This window comes from Cupressus sempervirens, chromosome 4 (genome assembly GCF_028749045.1).
Source record: "Cupressus sempervirens isolate cs-2001-9-10 chromosome 4, ASM2874904v1, whole genome shotgun sequence".
Classification (NCBI taxonomy): domain Eukaryota; kingdom Viridiplantae; phylum Streptophyta; class Pinopsida; order Cupressales; family Cupressaceae; genus Cupressus; species Cupressus sempervirens.
This window is the reverse complement of record NC_143121.1, coordinates 310,688,200-310,710,947: the sequence shown is the minus strand read 5'-3', so window position 1 is coordinate 310,710,947 and position 22,748 is coordinate 310,688,200. Positions and strand designations below refer to the sequence as shown.

General features: G+C 38.1%; 1 protein-coding gene across 1 annotated transcript in view; it reads right to left on the bottom strand.

Moving 5' to 3' along the window:
- LOC149561251 (2-phytyl-1,4-beta-naphthoquinone methyltransferase, chloroplastic-like) overlaps positions 1-22,748 on the bottom strand; it is a 74,421-nt gene that overhangs the window by 14,326 nt on the left and 37,347 nt on the right. The window contains exons 4-7 of the mRNA XM_089825036.1: positions 19,596-19,684; positions 19,220-19,353; positions 19,071-19,132; positions 18,839-18,938 (exon numbers count right to left, since the gene is read on the bottom strand). Of these exons, the coding sequence (XP_089681162.1) occupies positions 18,839-18,938; positions 19,071-19,132; positions 19,220-19,353; positions 19,596-19,684 (385 nt within the window). The remainder of the gene's footprint in view (positions 1-18,838; positions 18,939-19,070; positions 19,133-19,219; positions 19,354-19,595; positions 19,685-22,748) is intronic.

The window sequence follows — 22,748 nt, the reverse complement described above, 5'->3', positions numbered from 1 at the left end:
GCGATTGAGCATTCAGTCAGCCTGGAGTAAATGAGAGGAGCAAAGTTTAGTAAAGCTAGTAGCTAAGTGTGGGCTTGGGAAACAAGAATGTTGCTTGGTGGCTTGAGAGCACAAGTTTAGATTCTTCTTGGAGTTTTCTACCAAATTATGGGTATGGCTAGCTAGGTGATTAGATCTTGCGAGGTCTTGCAAAACTATTATTGTAATTGTTGATGTATTTGGCCATAACCCGGAAGGCCTTACAGATGGGCATGTTGGATAAAAATCTTGTGATTCTATTATGAGAATGGGCATTATTTTGGATCTAAATCTTCATGATATTGTTTATATTCCCCTGTGTGGTTATTTGTCGAGGGCTAGGCCATCTCCTTTGGGAATTCTCCTACCTTGTACTACATCAAATGCTATCAACGCTGGTTGCGATCTAGTTGGTTGATCTAGTTGATCTTGTGGAGTTGGTTGATCCTATGGAGCTAGTTGATCTTGTGGAATTGTTGGTTTGGGTTTGCGAAGATCTTGGAAGATGTCTTCGGGAAGATTGGACCCTAGGGAAATTGTAGATCTCTATGATGTTGTAGAGACTAAGATTACAAAGATGATTAGATCAGACTTCAGATCTGAGATGGAATTGGTGAAGAATGATATGATCGCTGAGATCATGAGAGCTATAGCTGGTGTACCTAGGAATGTGGGTATAGAGGATGGTTATGAGGAAGTTGTTGAAGATTTTGAGGCTGTTGGATCTAGTGATGAAGACAGAATAGATCGAGGGGATAGACCTATGGAAGATAAAGCTAATCGATCGGATAGATATGGAGCTCAATTGAAATTGAAGCATAAGATGGATGTTTCTGATTTCTCAAGTACTTTGAATCTTGAAGACCTAATTGATTGGATTGGTGAAATAGAAGACTAATTTGAGTTTGAGAATATTGGAGATCCACTCAGAGTAAGGTTGGCACAAACTAAGTTGAAAGGACACACTACTTTATGGTGCAAAGAATTGCAAAGAGATAGAAAAAAAGAAGGTGAAATGAAGATCACTAGGTGGAGATTGATGGTGACAAAATTGAAGGCTAAGTTCATCCCTATTGATTATGAACTTGAATTGTTTAAAAGGTTGCAAAATCTAAAATAGAAGGATATGATTGCGAAGGATTACACTAAGGAGTTTTACAAGTTAACTATTCGATCTGGGATCTGGGCATAGAGAACTTTCTAAAGAAAAGGTAGCTAGATATATAAATGGCCTAAGATTCAATATTTACGATGAGTTTGGTATGTTGAATGTTGCTTCAATTAAGGATGCTTATCAATATGCTTTGAGGGTAGAAGAAATTTAAAGAGGAGACATCAAGGTAATTCTCGAGGTAAGGAGAAGAAGGAACACTTGGTGAAAGAAAAATAGATTGTTGAGGATGAACCAAAACCTGTTGAACAAAGGAGAACAAATAGAGGTGTGTTTAAAGGTACTTGTTTATGATGTGGTGAACGACATAGATGTTTTGAATGTTCTCAGAAGGCTAGTAATAGAAGAGCTTTTGTGGTACACGAGAATGTGGATTCAGTGAATGATCCTGAGGAGAGGAATTATTTGCTGATTCGAAGAGTGTTTCTTGGTAAGATGTTGGAACCTTGTTAGAGGCATAATTTGTTCAAGACTCATTGCAAGTCTGGAGGTAAATGCTGGAAGTACTGATAAACTTAGTTGCTGAGGAGATGGTTCAAAAACTTCATTTGAAGAGAAAGAGACATCCTTGTCCTTATGGGATCAATTGGTTGCAAGATGAACATGCTTTGCAGGTGAGAAAGAAATGTCTTGTTGATTTTCAGATTGGACAATGCTTTGATCAAGTATTGTGTGAGATTGTGGACATGAGTTCTTGTCACATATTACATGGTAGACCTTGGCAATATGATTGTAGGGTAGTGCATGATTGTGTCAAGAATGTATTTACTGTTGAGAAGGGTGGCAAGAAGCATCCCCTGATTCCTTTGCAGAATGCGGAACTTGGAAGAAGGAACCTGAGTTTTGGTAGCCAAGTTGAGTTGAAGGATTCTCAAAAGGTTAGAGATCAGCATGGAAAGCATACCTATTGCACACCAAAGATAGTTGTGAAGATGACAATTGCAGGAGAGGAGTTGTAGAAGTGGAACAAAGGCAACAGTGTACAAGTTGATATGGTGGAGGACATGTATGTGAAGAATTAGTTTAGGGTTTATGTGTTCAACCCTGAAAGATGTTCTTCCAGTAGTTAAGAACATCTTTCTTCGCACCTGGGGCATCTGATGAAAGAGCATCCTGGGGTAGTCAAAAATCTTGTATTTAGGAGTTTTGTGCTCAAATTTGTGGAGTTATGCTTTGCGTAGTTGGAGATGTGTTCGAGGCACATTGGGGAACCTTGTCCTAAGTGTGCATAATGATTAGAGTAATCATCTTGAAGTTAGAGCCTTTTTGGTGGTTGTTGGTAACGTGTTCCTAATTTACTGGCAAACTTTGGAGATTGTATTCGCAAGCTTCAATCTGAGGGAGTTGGCATGTGCGCTTTTGGATTTGGATCGTTGGATGGCACGTGGATCTATGACTAAGGGCATGTACTCTTATGTTGTCATGTGAGTTAGTTATGAATTGTAAACTTGGAGCTTGTCCAAAGTATTTAGTTATTTCATGTATTTAATGTTTGCTACCAAGCTGACCTGTGGCTTGAGGGTATATTTAATGTAAGGGATTATCTAATGCAACTTGCTAGGCCGACTTGTGGCTTGGTTTAGTACAAGTTAGGGGATCTTGTCTTGTCTAGGAGGGATTGAGCATTTAGTCAGCACGGAGTAGATGAGAGGAGCTAAGTTTAGCTGAGCTAGTAGCTAAGTGTGGGTTTGGGAAACAAGAAGGTTGCTTGGTTGCTTGCGAGCACAAGTTTAGATTCTTCTTGTAGTTTTCAACTAAAGTGTGGGTCTAGCTAGCTAGGTGATTGGATCTTGCGAGGTCTTGTAGAACTGTTATTGTAATTGCTGATGTATTTGGCCATAACTAGGAAGGCCTTATGGTCGGACATGTTGGATGAAAATCTTATGATTCTATTAAGAGAAGTGGCATTATTTTGGATCTAAATCTTTTTTTTATTATTTATATTCCACTGTGTGGTTATTTGCTCAAGGCTAGGACATCTCCTTTGGGGATTCTGCTGCCTTGTATTGCATCAATACTGATTTCTATGTGAGAATGTAACTATGTGTGCAAATCTGTAAATGTTGAACTTTATGCTCTCTTGGTCTAATTGATTAGATATTAATATTACCTAAAAGAGGCATGATTACAAAAGGCATGTCATGAGTGGATATGTCTCATGTCTGCTCATGACATGACTTTGTATTTAACAACTTAGTTAATGTAATATTTAGTTTGATTGGTTAATGCATTGCCTAATATAGCTCTAGGCAAATCGCCAATCTACTATAGCCTTATAGATCATTTGCCCGATCGATAAAGAGGCCTCACCAATGGCATGTTCGATCATAATTTGATCTGCTCATATAATCATGTTAAGAGAGGATAGATATAATCAGAATGTCAAACTTTAGAATGCATAGAATTTTGATTCTAATTGATAGAATTATCATTAAACAATTCATTACCCGGATATTTGACCGAAGCTACAAAGTCTTAAGAACAACAAAAAGCTATCTTCTCAACATCTTTCTCCCTCATCCAAATTTGGTGGTAGCAGGAACAAAGATCAATTTTTAAAAAGTAGACTACTCCATGCAGTTCGTCCAGCAATTCATTGATTCTAGGGATGGGGTATCTATTCTTGATAGTTATATTGTTCAATGCACAGTAGTCAACGGACATCCTGAGGGTGTCATCCTTTGCCAACAATACTGAGAATGCAAAGGGATTAAAGTTGGACTTGATCCATCCTTTATTGAGGAGTTTGGGATCGTCTTCATCTCTTCTTTGAACTTCTTAGGATGGCGATAGGTTGTGGTGGTAAGTTGGTAACAAGCTTGGCTCCTTCCTCCAACTCAATGGTGTGCTCAAAGCCTCAATGCAGGGGTTTACCAAGTGGAATATCTCCAAATAAGAAACGATACTCGTCCAATACCACTTGAAGCATCTCATTGTAGTAAGTTTGTTGCCCATTCAAAGGTTTGATCTAGACCAAGCAATCTGCCACCTAGACGATGCCATCATGTCTAAAAATTGCTTCCATACATTTCATCGAAACCCCCCATGGACTACCATTCAACATTCCTCTTAATACCACCTTCTTGTCATCCACTTTGAATGAGAATTTCATCCTCTTGAAGCTGAATGTACTAGTCGAGGGTCTCCACCCATTGAATGCCCTATATAAGATTTGTATCATCCAAATCTACCACAAAGAAATCATCTTTTACCATGTAGTTTCCCATGGTGATGCTAAGTTGTGGAACTAGATGAGTACATGACAAGAGATTTCCTTCTACCATCTTGACTTCGAGCCCTTCATGTTCCTCTAGACACAAACCCCTCTATGTAATGAGTGATTAATTGATGATGTTGAGTGATGCCCCTTGTCGACCATGACCACTAATGGCTCTTGGAGTGTACAACGTACCCAAAAAAAATTGCACCTTGGCATGTTGGCCAATGTCATTATAGTGCCTCCCTTCCATACTCGTGTGGCAATTTTCTTTGGAAGATTTACGTTTTCCATAGACTCCTCTTTTTTTTGTTCAAAAACCTCATTCTCCTTCTCGTTGTTGGACACCACCTCAATGTAGTGGATCTTTCCCTTGCCTAAGCATCAATGCCCCGGTTCCCAAGGCTCCTTGTAGGTGTAGAAAAATTTTCTTCTTCTAAGCTCTTATCTTGTGACCTCATCCAATGACATCTTCTTCGGATAGGATTTGTTGTCTTTCTCCATCGAGATGAGGGGTGGTTTTGTTTGTGAGTAATTCTTGAAAGAAGATGTGATCACGTTGGGGTTGAGTCCTTTCACCCAACCATTCAAGGGTTCCATCACCCCATCCATGAACAACAAAACCAATCTCTCTGAGATGTTTGTCACCAACACTAACAATATCTGCAATTTTTTAATATAATTGTCTACTAGTCCTGACTGCTTTAGTTGAACCAAGTCCTAGCAGTTAAGCTCTGGATCCTTTCCGTCAAAGCGGTCTATAAGTCTTTCCATGAATTTGGCATATTAAGTTACTTGATCTTGACCTTGGGTGACCAATCCATAATGCCACTATTCGTGAGTGACTTTTTCCAAGTGAAGCACTGCAATTTTAACTACCTCATCCTCAAGCATTGGGTTAAGTTGGAAGCAAGTATCTACTTTATGCACCCATGCGGGTGCTTATGTTTTCCTAGCCCCATCGAAGAATGATAAATTTATCTTGTCTATCTTTTGTTTGATGTCATTGTTGTAGTAGCTATGACTCTTGTCGTATGAGTATTTCATTTGAAGATCTACATAATTCTTGAAGAATATATCTCTTTGAAGATCCACATGCCTCCAATCTTCTCAACTACTCTTGCAGCTCTTGGAAAGTGGGCTCTCGCTCTCTATGAGGTGCTTCGTTTCTTTGCCAAAATGTTAGCATCAATGATCAAGAATGTGAGTGTTGAGTGTTTGACCTTCCTGTGACAAAATTGTCACCATGTCCATTGTGTTCTCCATTTATTTGACCTCCTATGAATTTCCACAATGTTTCCTCCATGAGTTATTGACATCGTTCCCCTCTAACCATAGCTTCGTTGAGTTGAGCTTGGCTTTTGGTTAGCTCCCTTAGCAATGTTGTGATTATAATGTTAGGTTCATGTAGTTCCCTCATTCTATCTACAAAATGGTACCTCCTTCTAGTGTATACTATGAGCTTGTTCCACATCAACTACCCAACAAACTAGCAAAATCACCAACTCTGATACCATTATAATGTTGCAGAGGTGATACTCCCATGAACACTCCTATAGAGTAACACTATTGTTCATACAGTGATGGTCCTTCTAGCTACGTATAGTCTTACCCTTATGATGCTAATCTTTTCCTCACACTCGTATACAGTCTTACCTGTACAATGTTAATCTTCTCCTCACACTCGTACAATAACAAGCTCTTGGTATCTGTATGGTGTATCACCACACTCCTCCTTTTGCCTATACTCCTATTCATATGCGTGGGTTGTGTGGGCTACTATTGCTCGTACATGGACTCCAATTGTCCGTATGTGAGCCTTTATTTGTGTATCGTATGATGTTTATATTCCTCTTCTGGCTGGCCGTACGTACTGCCTCTTGTCCTTCTTGCCTTAGTTTGTATGAAATTTCTTTACTTCCCTCCTCCACCCATTAAAGGTGTTGTACTTTTGTCTTTTCTCCTTCTTGTACAATGGCTCCAACTTCAACTATATCACTCTTGCGTGCTCCCCAACTTCCTGGCCATACTTGTGTTTTCTCCCTCTGTTGTCATATGAGCTCTACTTTGTGTGTGGGCTGCTCCTTTATGGTTACTTTATAGTCCTCTTTATTTTCCTGGGTTTATTTTCTATTTCTCTCCTTTATTTATTTACATGACTTCTCTCCTCTATTATTTCTATAGAGTAAATATGGAAAGTCTCTTTTCTCTCTTTATAGAGTTTCAATTTGGACCCATTAACTAAGTCTTTTAAGGGGTTATTATCTAAAGTTGACAACTTTAGTGCTCCGTTTACCCCTACTTCTGTTATTTTGTACGGTCCCAACTACCATAGTTTGAACTTGCCAAGATTTATCTCATTCTTGCCATTGTACTTGAGTACGAGTGGCCCCAGTTGAAAATTCAATTTTTTCAAATGTTTATCATGTCAAAACTTGTCTTCATTGTGCTACCCCGGTAGCCCATTGAGTCATTGTCCTTCTTTCACCTAGTTTTATTAAGGCATTGAGTACTCTTAGACTGGGTACTATATATTCAACGAGCATTACGGCCTCCTACCCATACATTAAGTGAAAAGGGGTTTGCCTAGTGGTGGCCTTGTTGGTAGCCCGATATGCCATAGCACTGCTGGAAGCCTCTCCTCCCAATCTTCTTTTTCAACTCCACAAGTCTTGTATAGAATGGTCACCGGTACTTTGTTTGTAGCTTCTGATTGTCTGTTAGCCTTGGGGTAGTAAGGACTCAAAAAAGTATGAAAAACCTTGAACTCACTTGTCATTGTCCTGATTACCTAGTTCACAAAGTGTACTCCTCTATCACTTGTTATCTGCAAAGGTATGCCAAAAGGAGTCACTATTTATTCATAGAGGAATTTGACCATACTTAGCATCAGAAAGTGCTCTCACCCCCACCCATTTTGTGAGATACTCTATTGCAACCACTGTATATTTGCATCTGTGAGTGTTTCTAGTAGGCAAAGGGCCCACAAAATCCAAACCGGAACATTCAAATGACTCTTTTGGTTATGAGGGAAGCAATGGCATGAAGTCTCTTTTCAGGGGTTTTCTCGCCCTTTGACATGTATCACAACTTAGGACCCATTCTCAAGCATATGCATGAAGTGTTGGCCACCAAAGTCCAGCTAACAATACCTTCTAAGTTGTTGCATTTGGTCCCATATGGCCTCTTGCCAGGCCTTCATGGCACTCTCTCAGAACTCTGGGGATCTCTTCCTCCTTCACACATCTCGTTAGCACCTTGTCAGTATAACATGCCAAAATTTCATACTAAACAAATGAAATGGAAGTATCAAAATAAATTTATTTTCAAAGTAACATGAAGGACAGTTATAACTACCTAAGCATGGATATCATTTCCCTTTTTATTTATACATATACAAGTAAAGAAAGTACTGAATTAACTATTCTAATCCAAATAAAAAGAAACTAACCATATCATCTAACTATAATACTTAACTGAAAATGTGGAACACAAATATAAAATAAAGTACCTAACTTTTAGATGATTACATAATTTTCTTTGACGTTGAGTTGCAAAAGCCTTGGCTATTGGAGGAGAGGAAAAACATTGTCATTGGGCTTAACCTCCCAACCGCGGACCCTTAAGTATCCCCACATAATCTCTACTAAGAAAGACCCTCCCTACCCTGGGAATCAGAAGCATCATTGTCCAGCCACTGAGCATCCTATTGTTAGAGTGTCGGCTAGTTAACTAACGAGGCTATGGACATCTTCCATCAACCTATCTTCTAACTACTAGCACTCTGACCTCTAGTGTGCTAAGAAACATTGCACAAAAACCCCGAGGTGCTAGTGAAGGCCACCCACCAGGATTATAAAATCCCAACACACTCTGCAATCCAAACTCTAGGCTGGATGTGCACCCATACGATGGGCCCTCCCTTGGCCGTATGATCCCCGAACGAACACTGCAATGTCAGCATTGAAACCCGCTTTCAGACTCGAACCAGGGTGGAGGCTCTGATACCACATGGTAAGAACCATTGCAACAAAACCTCGAGGTGCTAGTAAAGACCGCCCACCAAGATCATCACATAGTGATCACAGCAACAAGCATGCCACTAACCCACCTTGGCCAAAGATTTGTAAGGGCACTATATACCCGATCACCCACCACTTAACTTGACAACAAGATTACATTAAGGACTATCATGAGCTGACATGGTTTCTTTTACTAATATTACTTTCTTGTTTGAGTTACTGATGATTCCTTCTTTTGTCATGCAAGAGTATCCTTTATTGTACACCCTTCATCTCAACCTTACTTGTCTTCCTGGATGATTCATCATATGGTTGTATGAGTAATGGTAATCACAACCAAAGAAATCTGCCTAACTGGTCTTGACTTATTAAAGAGAATGTGAAATCATATCTTACTATGCATGGCCAATTCTTCTGCCTTTCTGGCTTTGACACAAATTTAAGACATTTGGAAATGTTTAAGCATACATATATAAAAGCCAATATATCCACCAATCTAGCATTGATAACACAAATGATTGTTCCTTTAAACTTATTCAATGATCAGCCATTCTGGCTTTCTAAAAACACAATGGTATAGAAGTAAGCTCTTACAAATCTAATTCTCCAAGATACAGAATTTTCATCACAAGAAACATATGGCATGATGTTCCTATATAAATATGTCTCGTACTCACTTATATTTCAATTTTACTTTCACAAATAGAAATCATGCATTTCAGCTGAGTCTTGCCATTATAAAAAAAAAAGATCATCAATTCATTTTCAATCAGTAAAATAGCATAGGGAAATCTTTATTGCTTCGGTCAAGCATTATGATCTATTTACATAATGTATATTGATACATATGCAAAGTTAACAACATGACCTGGTATTAATCGAATTTGCAAATCATGTGTAGCTCCGACTACTTGTCGGGAAGGCCTTCTCCAAAAGGCTTCGAATTGCAATGAATGGCTACAAGCTGATATAAGAACTTTTAAAAGGAAGCAATGCCAAAAATGATGAATCAATTGCAGAAAGAATATCAAGAGCAAAACAAAGATCGGCAATGAGGCAATAATAATTCCTGATTTGCAAAGATGAGAATTGTATAAACAATCAAGAGCCATCGCGTGAAACATTGCTCAGTTACAAGCAACATACAAGGTGGCATGAGTTAAAAGATTCTTTGGTCATCAGCTCATGTACTAATAGTAAATTGATCATATGGCTGACCCAAAAACAATAAAGTAATAAAAGGCTGATGAGAGCAACATAGAATTGTGGCCACTCAGAGAGAAAAAAAATTATTGCCAAGAAATATTACTTAGTACATTATTGTCATCCGCCACCTATCTGTACTTGTGTACGTATGTACACACATATGTATGCATACATGGTATTTTAACAACATATTTATCATATACGTCATATATAATGTGGACGCATACATACGTCTAATCCATGCATACATGCATACATGTATGTGTGTGTGCGTGTATATATATATACAAGTATAGGTAAATGATATGACGCTAATGTACTAAAGCATGGAAATCATCACAAGAAGTTCTAAGATGATCACATAACAAAAGGTATTACAATTTAATTATATGCTTAGTGTTTTCTTATTAGTGAACAATTATTGACTGGGTAGCTCATGGTAGTCCTTAACATACTCTTGATTACCTAGTTGTTTTTCCCTTAGCCTCAATGGTTAGGTTTCATACTTGTGGACTCCTAGATGAAGTGGTGTCCCTCGCCCAACTCCTTTCTTGGCAATGCTTCCCCCCTTTGATATACTCTTGCAAGAAGAAAAATCCTCCACGATAATATCATATTCTTCAAAATATTCAAAATTATTTTAACAAACTTTTAATCATAAATCTTAACGGCTAACTACCATTTAGCTTTTCATGAAAGAATAACCAACTTCCCAATATTTCAAAATAGCAATATAACATCTTAACTAATAACCATAGTTACACCACCCTGTGAGACGGGGGACAGCAGGACAAGGGGACAGAGGGGCCTTGATTTTGGGACGGGGGGACCAGGGGGGGGGGGGGGGGGGGGGGGGGGCGGTGTGGTGTATATACTATACATATGGTACTTAAAATGCTAGTTATGAAAAGATGTACTGTAATTATACAATATAACATATAAAGATGTAAAAACTTAAACATTGAATATTGCATTGAAGTTTTGAACTGGAACATCATGATTCATGATCAAATGACAAACAATGCAAATGAAAGAGTGTCAAATTATATAATTTTAAATTTATAATATATATCAGCCTTCAAATATAGAAATGCAAATGTGAATAAAAATGAAGAATAGAAGGCTTTTGAACAAAGGAGGAAGAAATGGGCCCCATATCCCATTATAACAAAAATAGAACCAAAAAAATATTAAAATAATGCCTTATTTTTTTTACTTTTTAATGTCCCCCATCTTGTTGTTGTGGGAGACGTCCCGACATCCCCCGCACCCACAAGGGACACGAAGCCATCTTGAAGACGTCTCGTCATCTCCAACGGAGGTGACATTCTGAGTGGCATTGCCTGAGATGCTGTCCCCCTATCTCGAGTGCGACAGTTTTGGTGGGGGGACACGTCCCCATATTACACTGTTGATAACTAACATATCATCTTCAAATGAAATCCTAATGATTAACCATCTTACTATTTCACATGATCATAACCAATTTGAACTGTCAACTGACTTCACATGAAAAAATCAACGGCTATATGAGTGGTTTAAAAATAAAACAAAAATTGGGATGTAACAGTCAAGCCCCATCTTATACAATAGTCTATTAATAAGCTGGAATGTCTTACTTTTCAATGCAATTTTTCTCCTTTCGACCACTGGCATTTCTTTAGGAATGGTAGAAGTTGATAGGTACTAACCAATACCTTCGTACCACTGCAGTAGTATGGCAATTTGAAACAAGTGAGCATCTGGAAAGTCCTCATTTACTCCATTTCCAAGAGGTTCTAACTTTATTCTTGGCAGCTGATCTGCAATCACATGACTTTTCCCTAGCTGGACTATGATTTTGAAAGTAAATTCTTAGAGGATTAGCCACCTACTAACTCTCCCTTGGATAATAGGTTTATTAACCAAATACATGAGTGCTTGATGATCAACAAAAAATGTTAAAAGAGTGGCTAATAAGTAACGTCTAAATTTGTGAACTGTGTAGACCATACCTAGTGCTTCTCTTTCAATGGTGTTGTAATTCTGTTTGGCTTTTCAAAGTAGCCTGTTTGCCAAGTACACCGAGTGGTTCAATCCCTGCCAAAGTGGCACCTATTGCACAGTTAGAAGCACCCACGTAGACGTGAAACTCATTGTTCTAGTCTGGGTATCTAAAGATTGGAGCTCCCATGAGTCTCCTCTTTAATTCTCGAAAAGCCTCCTCTTGTTCCTTTCCCCAAGCAAATTGCTCTCCTTTCCTGGTTAATTTTTCCAAGGGTAGGTATACTTTGGCAAATCCTTTTATGAACCTCCTATAATATCCCACATGCCCTAAAAATGATTTGACACCAATCACATCCACAGGAGCCTTCATGTTAACAATGACTCCGATTTTGTCAAGATCTGTTTTCAACCCTTCTTTGCATACTGTGTCCGAGGAGCCTGCCTTGAGGGACGATGATTCTACATTTCTTTGGGTTTAATGTCAGCCTAGCCCTCCAGTATCATTCCATACATTCTCTGACAAACTTCAAGCGGTGTTCCTTCCCGTTGTTAATTGACCAATCATCCAAAAAGGCCTTGAAATTTCCCATTGACATACCATCAAAGATGAGAAGAATAATTCTCTGAAATGTGGCAAGTGTGTTATACAGTCCAAATGGCATCTTGTTGTAAGCATATACCCCATCCTAAACTACAAAGGTGGTTTTCAATTTATCCTCTTCAGCAATGCTAATTTGGTTGTACCTTGAAAACCCATCCATGAAGGAGTACATCTCTTGCCCAGCCACTTCTTCTAAAATAGTGTGTAAAGGGAATTGAGAAGGGGTCTTTTATGGTGACTGCATTTAGGTATATGAAGTATACGCAAATCCGGATTTGATCCCCAGCCTTATTCAAGGATATAGCTATGGGCAACACCCACTCGCTACTCTGTACTTTGAATATTATGCCTACATCAAGCATCTTAGTGATCTCCTCCTGAACTTTGGCCGCATAGTTTTTATTCATTCAATAAGGCCTCCTGCGTATTGGTCTTGCTCCAGGTACTAGAGGTACTCAATAGATGCACAGTTCTAGTGGGACTCCTTTTAAGTCCTTGTACATCCATGCAAATACATTCTTTTACTCAAGGAAGATTCTAAATGCTACTTTCAATACGGGATCCCAGTCATCTCCTATGAAAATTTCTTTAGGATGGTCCTCTTCTCCTAGATTCAACTTCTCCAACTTAGCCTCATACTCTATTTTTTATTCTTGCGGAATGTGTGTGTTGGGGTGTCATCAATTGTGGTCGTAACCCTTTTGTGCTCCTTATAACACCCTGGATATTCTTCAGATTCCATCTCTTGGATCTACAACATATTACAATGTAGTTGAAACATTTCATAGTCCACCATTTGCCAATGGAACAGGTCGTTGAGTGCACTTGTTTCATCTTCTAAACACCCTTCTTCATCTAGATCAACTCCATTGCCATCTTCTCCCTCGACCGCTAAATCCAATGCAAGTTCCTAACTTACAAACTAGCTCCTTAAGTCAATTGTGTACTTATGACTATCTACTTCAATGGAAATGGTATTTTTCTTCCAGTTGTGGTTTGCCTTTGTTGTGACTAACCATCCTCTCCCTAATCATGCATCATAACCCTTCTTCTCTAAGGCAATCACCACAAAATCCAAGAAGAACAGTTGTGTTCCAATAGCCACTTTTTGTGCCATTAAGGTCCCTATGGGCTTGATCCCATGTTGATCTACTCCTACCAACTCGAAAGTGGGGGGCCAAAGAGTTGGTTATCCAAGTGCATTCCAGGTTTCTTCAGGGAGAACATTAACACCTGAGCCTCCATCCACAATAGTATTGGTCGATTTGCACCCCATTATCTCCATTTCTACCACCATCGGTGTCTTTCCCTTCCCTATGCTAAACACAGTGTTATTGTCCTTCTCTATTTTTACTTCTTCCTTCAGTGGTTCCTCCTTAGTATTGTTTCCGTGTGCTATTGCCACCCTTAAGTGTGGTAGCATCTCCAACAGATCCCCAATCTTTACTGGTATAGTTCTCCAAGACTTGCTTTATGATGTTAGTTTCCATGGACTTAGTAGAGGAAGGTTTAAAAGTACTTACCTTTCCTTCCTTCTCCATGAAATCTTGGATCTCCCTCGTGGCTTCTTCCAACCTCTCATTTTTTGTACCTACATCAGGATATGTGAGTTTTCTAGCCTGCAACCGGGTGATGGCTAATACTTCCTCCTCTGGTTGTTCACACTTTTTTGTTTGGGGCAGTTGGCATCCTCACGATTACCAAGTTTAAATCACTTGTAGAGAATCCCTCCATTCTGTCTTTCACTCTAACAGTTGTCCCCATTCATTACATCTCCTACATTGTATCATGGGGTGTCCCCTGGAGTCATACTGAATTTGGTTCCTTAGTGTATTGTTATTACTATTGTTGTTGCTACCCTCCTATTATTTCAGTACCCTCCAAGTAATGCTTCCATGTTTGTGTTACATAGGGTAGTAGAGGGAGGTGTGGAGTGTTCTCCTTGAGTAAAAAATACCTAAGCATAATGTGCTTTCAAATTGTAGGTGCAATCCTTGATGAAGTGCCCCGATACCTAACATGTCACAGAATGCCTTTTCGGGGCAAGTATTCTTTGTGTGTCCTTCCTTTTCATAGTCTATACACCATAGCTCTTTTCCTTCTCTTTTCTCCTCCTTGCTTCTTGTTATTTCTTTCATCATCCTCACCATGCTTTTTCACAATGCTTGGATGGTCTTAGACTCATCTCCACTTTCTTCAGAACTCTTGCTCCTACTTCCATGCCTCCTTCCTTTAGAGCTTTGCTTTCGCTCTATATATCCATCGCACAAATACAAGCATCGACAAATGATGATGGTGGGACAATTTTCATTTTTTCTCCGTAGGGATAGGATTAACCCTTCAATAAACCACCTTTTCTTTAGTCCATCTGTGGGTTTGTCATCCAATTTCCCTATTATCTCCTTCAACCTCCTACTATATGCTCTCACAAATTCAATTTTCCCTTGTCTTGTATTGTATATCTTCGTTACTATTTCGTCATCTCGTAAGGGTCTAAATTCTTCCTCGAAGGTTGTGCAAAGATCCTTCCATGTGGCCTTCCCAACCTCCAAATCTGTGTACCAATTAATAGTCGTACCCCTTAGGGTGGCAGAAAATGCTTTTAACCATGCATCCATGTCATTTTCTCCATTCACCCATATGGTTATATAGGTTTTACAATATCTTGCACAGCCTTCTGTTCATTCTCTTGTGAATCTCAGAAGTTTTTGCTTTTCTATGGCCATCCTTCTCCAACTCCTTCAACTATTCCTTCCTATCGGAGTTGTGTTCCATCTTGCCAAGATGGTTTCTTGGGTGTTTAGTCTTGAGCCTTCTCCTTCTCCCCCTTGTTCTTTCTCTACATGACTAGAGCCTTCTCCTTCTCCCCCTTGTTCCTCCTCTACATGACTAGAGCCTTCTCCTTCTCCCCCTTTCTCTCTTAGTGTTGGGGTCTTGGGATCCATCCACCCCTCTTTTCTTCCCCATCCTTCTGAGATTGCCAGATTGGCAATGCCCTTTATTGTGTTTTCAATTATATTCTCTTCAAATTGATTTGGACCTTTAGATTGGTTAACGAGTTCTCTTAAGTGGTGGCATCTTTCTTCTTGTTCCCTAATACATAAAATCCGCCGCAAAGCAATTTCCCCCTCGATTTCTTCTTCTTGTACTCACCTTGGGTCCTTATTTGGTATTAGGGGCATGAATTATTTTATTGCCTAGTTGTCCTTGGATTTTCCTGCTCCTAAAGTTCCCAAATACTTATTTCAGCAAATTGTTGGAGTATTTGTTGCCTTCTCTGCTCTCTTTGTACTATGGCTCTTTCTTCCTCCACTCGTACCAATTTTCTAGCCAGCAACCGATGTATTTGTCCAAGAAGGTTGACAGTGCTGGTGGAACCGAAAGTTTGTCCCATACCGTGCTCTTAGAACCACTCTTGCTCAGGCTTCCCTTTGCATGTACTAGTCGACAGAAACTTCCCAAGCTACCATCAAATCTCATGTCACCTGTTCTTCCCTTGTTATTGCCTCTTCTCCGACACTATTTGTGACTTGTACTTGTGGTAGGAATGGTCTTTCCATTACCCCATCCCATCTAATATATGACCTCCAAGGTCGAACTTAGGCAACACTGCCAAAATATAGAATGGTTATCAAAACAGAATAATAAAGCATGAATTTGTGGAAACACCCCAACATGAGTATGCATATGGGGTAGTGCGGGGGTTCATTTGGATGGCACTTACTAAAATATTACCAATATCAAACATACTAACGTTGGCGAGGGGAATCAGTATTCTTTATTCACTACCAAAAACAACAAGTACGTCATCCTTGTTTTGATATTCTTAAATAGAGGTTGGTTGGTTAGAGGGACTAACCAAAACATCCCCTTGCTACCTATCTACCCAAACCCATACTATCCTTAATCACATTAATGTTTTATTATACCCTACACAAGCTGAGAAAGATAATGCACATTTAAGTGCCCATATCGCTAATGCCAAAGTGAACTAACAGAAGGTCGCCGAACAGCCATGGCTAAGTCCTGAGAATTACCAAAATCAAAATCAACAAGTCTGAAAAGACCATGATCCTCAAGGCCAACTACAACAACAAACCGAGTCTCCCTATTAGTGATGGTGCACTAATGTGAACTAAAGGTGACATCTAATAGTGGAGAGTGTTGTAGCAATTGACTGACTGAGAGTAGATTTAGTTCCATCCCTGGAATGTAGTACACATTGAGGAAAATGAGATTCCTCTCAGCAGACTAAATTTGAATGTTTCCTTTGCTGACAACAATATACTCTTCCCCTCCAAAAATAACTAAATTTGAAAAAGGTTCATAGTCAGTGAAGTGTCTGCATTGAGTAAAATGACGAGAGGCACCTAAATCAATGTACCAGGCAGATGACTTGAAATGATCTACAGGCTTTTTAGCCATGAAGGCATAAAAGACAGGTTTTGTCTTTTTGGTGTGCTCAGCATTATTTTCTTTTGGCTGCAAACCAGATTGCTTAGATTGGGCAGCTAAGCATTTCTGACATTCAACCTTCATGTGACCATACTTGTGGAAGTAGTTGCATTGAATGTTCTTTTTCTTGGAGTCTTCTGATGTGGGAGCAGGGGAAGACTTTTGTGAATGAGACTTGCCCTTGTCCTTATGAAAGGATTTAGCAGAAAAGCCTTGCTCTGTAGAGGTGGAGCTAGAACTACTACCGAACTTTTGCTTCCACCGATCTTGCTAAAGCAGAAGTGTACAGAGATCTGTGAACTTCATATCAACACCAGTATAGGTGATGTTGAGAGTCGAGAAAATGCTCGTAGGACTTTGGTAAACTTTTAAGAGTGATTAGCACAATGTCCTCTTCTTCCATCTTGCATCTAATGGCAAGCAACTAAACACAGATTTCCTAATCCTACTCAAGTGCTCCTATAGAGCGATTTCTGCTCATCAATGAGAATAGAAAACAGAGTGTTCTTGAGAAATTTAAAGAAATTAAGAGCAGATTTTACACAACAAAATAAAATGTTTCTATATACGCAATCTCATAATAGTTCAATACATATTTTATAGGATTTTTTAGATCCCATTTTATAGGGAACAAACCTCTAAATATGAATTGTTTTAATAACACATAATGCAATCCCAACTAATTAGTTTCACGCCTAGAATAGCTATTGGAGTTTTTATTATAACTTGCTTCTATTTTATCATTAAACTAATCTAATTAACAAACCTAACAAACTTAATGATGCAATATCCCTAACACACATGACGTGTAATGTTTGAATTATCACAAGTTGATAGTGAAATTAGGTTTTTATGTTCTCTGAATGCATTTTTTTTCTTTGTTTGTTAAATTACCATTTTTTTGTCAAGTCCTGGCCAAGTCTTTTGCCAGGCACTGACTGCCATTCTAAATTGGGCTGCTGAGTTAAGTCCAAATCCAAATCCTCAAGCTTTGGTTTATCTCAATGCAAAAACCAAAATAAAGAAAAGCATCAATAGCCTATTTGTTAAAATTGTTGGCAATCACCAATTAGCAAGGTGGAATGCTTTATTATCAAGTTTCTCTCCATAACTGCTATGTGCTTTTGCCTTAATGTTAAAAACCAAATATTGATATATGAATTAATGTTAAGTAGAACCAACATGCACCACATGAGATGCATGCAAAGTACCAATGTGCTCGAATATCCACTATTCAAAACTAGGATACTTTTGGAGATAGGCTTACACCATACACTATTACATAAGGAAGACTACCATTCCAAAAGTTTTTAATCATAGGAGCCAGGTTGATATGATACTCTATCCCTGCTACTCAATAGAAGAAATTTATAACCCACGATACCCTTACAACAATATAAGCATCCACACATTTAATGGAGCTAATGAGAGAAGGTGAACAACTAACATGAACCTTAATCCACAAACTACCCGTTAAACAAATCTCCAAAGTTGACTGCTCCATTGCCTCATATCTGCATGATAATATAGGCAATTATCTAGGAGGTTAGGGCAATGAAAAGGGAATCAAGACTTCACTTTCCTCTAGAAAGTAGTGTTCAGCAGGTGTGGGTATAAATTGGACAATGTATTCTCTCCTCTGTCTTTCTTTTCCACAAGGCCATTATAGGCTTGTTGTTCAGTGTGTGATAAAACAGTGTAATTTCTTTATTCGCTTACCTCTATCAGAAAAGGGGATATCATATTCAGTTTTGATCAGTGGCAACTTCAGGGAGATCTTTATCCATTTGTCATCTCCAATAACATGCTTCTAAGTTTTAGGAAATTCAGAATTTTGAAGCCATTATTTGACCAATCTCTGAAGATCTTATGAATTTGACATTGCTCAATTTTCTGGTGCATTTAAGCCTTGAAGCTAGTTCCAAAATAAACATCACTTAAGTTATAGATTTAGAACAACAAAGGATGCATGCCTTTGAAACATGAATTAGAAATGGCCATAGGTAGCATTTGAACACTGATAGTGTTACTAGAGATAGGAAACGTCAGCATTTTCACGAGTTATACGCACATGCTTAAGACAGAAACAAGAAGTTTCATTACAAACAGAAAGAGCAAGTGAATTCCATTAAACAATCTCCTAATTGAATCTGTTGGTATACCTGTGGGATATGTAGCAATTGAGGTTTTCAAGTATGCATACTCATCTTTAAGCCCATATCCATTTGCAACTGGAACAACAACATTGTCAAGAACCCAATCCTAGCAAAGTAACAATATTAAAATAAGTTCCTTGGAATCAATCTCAACAACGAAGTGGTAAAAAATTCAAACCCTACTCCTGAAGGTTGTGCTTTTAAAGGATAAGCATGCCCAATATAAAAACAAACCAACCTGTACGAAGCTAGTAGAACTATTTGAATTCCTATTGAAATCCAAAATAGAAGCAGTAGAACCTGCAATTCGCAGAAAAAAATGGTTAAATAACTTACCAATTAGCCCATGATAAGTATAAAATTATTGAACTTGAGGAATGCAGTCACCCTTCTTTAGCACACGATAAATCTCACTCAAAACTTGAGTAATGTCCACAACATTACGCAATCCATATCCAACAGTTACAGCATTGAAGGATGAATCTGCAAATGGTAGATTCAATGCATCACCTTGAATCCACCTATTTTACATTACGGACAAAAAATATAAAGTTCATTAGTAGCAACTGAACTAGAACTTATAGATTGAAGAAACTAAAAATAATGAATCCTGAAAGCAGCCCACGTAGAGGAATAAAAATATACACATGCTGCAATTCTGGAAGGAAATGCAGGAAGGGAGCTATGAAACAGTACATAATAATTAATACCTAGATAAATTCATCTGCATAGTCATAATCTTGACATTGACAACTGTACTTACTCAATGTTTGCGTAGCAGGACTTCCAGTTATCTCTCTGCCGTTGTGATGCAATTATCAGTTGCTCATCTGCAAAGTCAAGACCTGTAACCTAGATATTTTTGAACTAAAGTTAAAATTGAAATGCATTTTAAAAAATTCCCAGTACTTGAAAGAAATTTAGCATAGTTACACCACCCTGGGGGACGGGGGGACGGCGAAACGGGGGGACAAGTTTCCAGGACGGGGGGACAGAGGGGCCTTAATTTGGGGACGGCGGGGGGACGGTGGGGGGACGGCGGTAGGGGACAAGAGGGGTGTATATATCTATGCATATGGTATTTAAAAATGTTAGTTATGAAAATATGTATTGCAATATAGGATGTAAAGATGTAAAAGAGTGAATACTTGAAACATTGCATTGAATTGGACCATCGAACATTAAACATAAATAGTTGAATTTGCAAATAGTGAATAGTAGGATGTCCCCCATCCTCGGTGGAGGTGGTGGAATCTAGTGGCACCGCTGGGGACGGGGAGACGGAGTCCCCAAGTCTCCGGTGCGTTGAAGTCTCCGAGACGTCGGGCAAAAAGGGGGGGGACGCGTCCCCGTGTTACTATGAAATTTAGCTTAGATATGTTTTGCACATTTGCAATAAAAACAAATTCTTTTGAGAAGCATTTATATTCCAGAGTTTCTAAAACAGTAATAGAAGGCACCCAAACTGATTGCCTAGACCAGTAACATGCATCTACAACAGCACAGTTGATGCCACCGATTTTTTTGCTTTTACGAAGTAGTTTTTTGCCACACATAATAATTTGCCAGAACAACTTAAAATGCTTGCAAATAAGACTGATTTGATTTCTTTATTCATTCATAGCAAAATACACAACTTGGAAGAACAACATTAACCACAAATTGAAATATCAATACCAAACATCAATATCAACTAATTTCATATATAAATCAATGAAATTTCTCAGTCAGGCGGCCAAATGTAATCATTTGCATGTCTGCTACTAGTGCAGATTTTATGACAGTCTATATGCATTAATACATGGCTTTCCTTGATAAAACTAGGCTTTCCCCAGGCAGCAATAGCAATATGGGAGCACCTCCAACAATAAAATTGTTGAAGTTAGCTTCAGAAGGCTTGCATATTCAATTCAAAATAATGTATTATTGAGACACTAATTAATCATACTTGATATATATCTTATCTGATCAATGAAATGCTGTAGTAAACAATTTATATTTTTTTTTCCTTATTAATTTAATAATTATGATCTAAATTTTATAAAGAGGAATATCAAACTAATTCTTATTCTAACATAATCTGATGTCAATAAACTCGTTATTTAAACCATTTTATTCCTTAAGCTATTGTGCATATGTCTTGAACCATCGCATTCCTACTCAACAAACCATCGACTGCTTATATGTTTGTCCTTGTCCACTGATTAGAGGTTATGCAAAAAATGATATTAAAAGGGAAAAAGACAAATTACAGATAGATAAAATTAATCAGTCAACAGGTCATACACAAGGAGCCATTCATATTGATTGAGTTTGAGTATCAGTGGCAAGACGGCAAACACATATCGATAGCCGATGGCATCTCCAAACCTTGCATACTTGTTTTATTCAGACTGTCGATAATAAACTACGGACTAAAATATCATTCATTGGTGATTGCAGATATTAGACTGTCAGAGCTCTCTCATTGACAAAAGGAAATCATCAGTAAGAATTGTCGTTGAAGACCAAGTCTCTGAGATCGTTGTTATCCAGATAAGTTGATCTATTCTGAATCTTTAGTCCTTTTGCAAATTATAATTTTGTTCTGTCTTTGAATAAACAATCAGAAAGTATCTATCTGCATAGGAAATTAATATTAAAATTACTATTAGTCTGAAAATTTCAAGAAAAATGAGTCTCTAAGCTGGTCAGATTTGTACTACAGTATCTTAATGCCTGGACATTACAAAATCCTACCACCTAAATAAGATGCTACCATGGACATTTGGAATAAGATGGCATAAAAATGGGGACATTACAAAAGTCCTACCACCTAAATGGCACCATAGTGATTTTTCTAACCAATTTTTACTTTCTTTGAATATTACAATTTTAATTTTTATAAATAGGATTCCTAGAAGGGTTGGTTGTACATGCACAATATACACTTAAATAGACCTCTTCTTAAATTTTAAATATAGGAAGCATTTTCTTGCCTGCGGATACTAAATTTATGTCTTTACTATGTTCGTTAGGATAAAAGATTATAGAACATAAAGGATGCATTCATATTCAAATTATAAGTCTTTTTCTTTCTCCATCATAGCAATTCAACAAAAAACCAAAGGACAGTTATTTTCTCTTCCCCTTCAGAAATTTCAATACTTTTCCGGTTGATAAAATTAATAAGCACCAGTATGGCTTGCCACTTACTCAAGATAGATTCAACAAATGGAATCAGGAATGGAACATTTATCATAACAACTTTCAAACTCCTTAATTCACCTAAATAAAAACCATATGATCAGAATTGTTAGATCTGATTGACCAGGGTCATTCAAAAGCATTCAAATGTGTTTTCATGTCCAACAGTTTTACCTGTCTCCACATTCAGTTTAATTGGGTTTCATTTTGAATGGTTTCCTCTGAACGTGTTGCAGACCAAACGGCAACAGAACTTTGTGAGCAAACAAGTTGGTAACTGTTTCAGGTAAAAAAGTTGCATGCAAATATGACTCTGTAGGATAGAATGATTTTGAATCCTGAAGCCTTCAAGATTGCATTACCATCCTCAATCATGTTGATAACAGATGCCTTTCCAAGCACTACAATTTGAGATTGATGGTCAACTGTACTGAGCAATTGATCTGTTTGACATTTGCACTAGCAAACTTATTTGTAGGCTCAATGTTGAGCTTCACACTGACAACATAATACTTTATAAATGTTGAGAAGTAAAGTGCATACACAACTTGGAGGGGGGTGAATCAGTTGTGACCAAATATAATTAAAACCAAACTTATAAATTTAATCTCCAACAATTACAACAATGATGCACAACAATATGAAATCATACACCATAACACAATGATTTGTTGACAAGGGAAACCCTTGATTAGAAGAAAAACCCTAGTGGGGATGGCACCTACAAGAA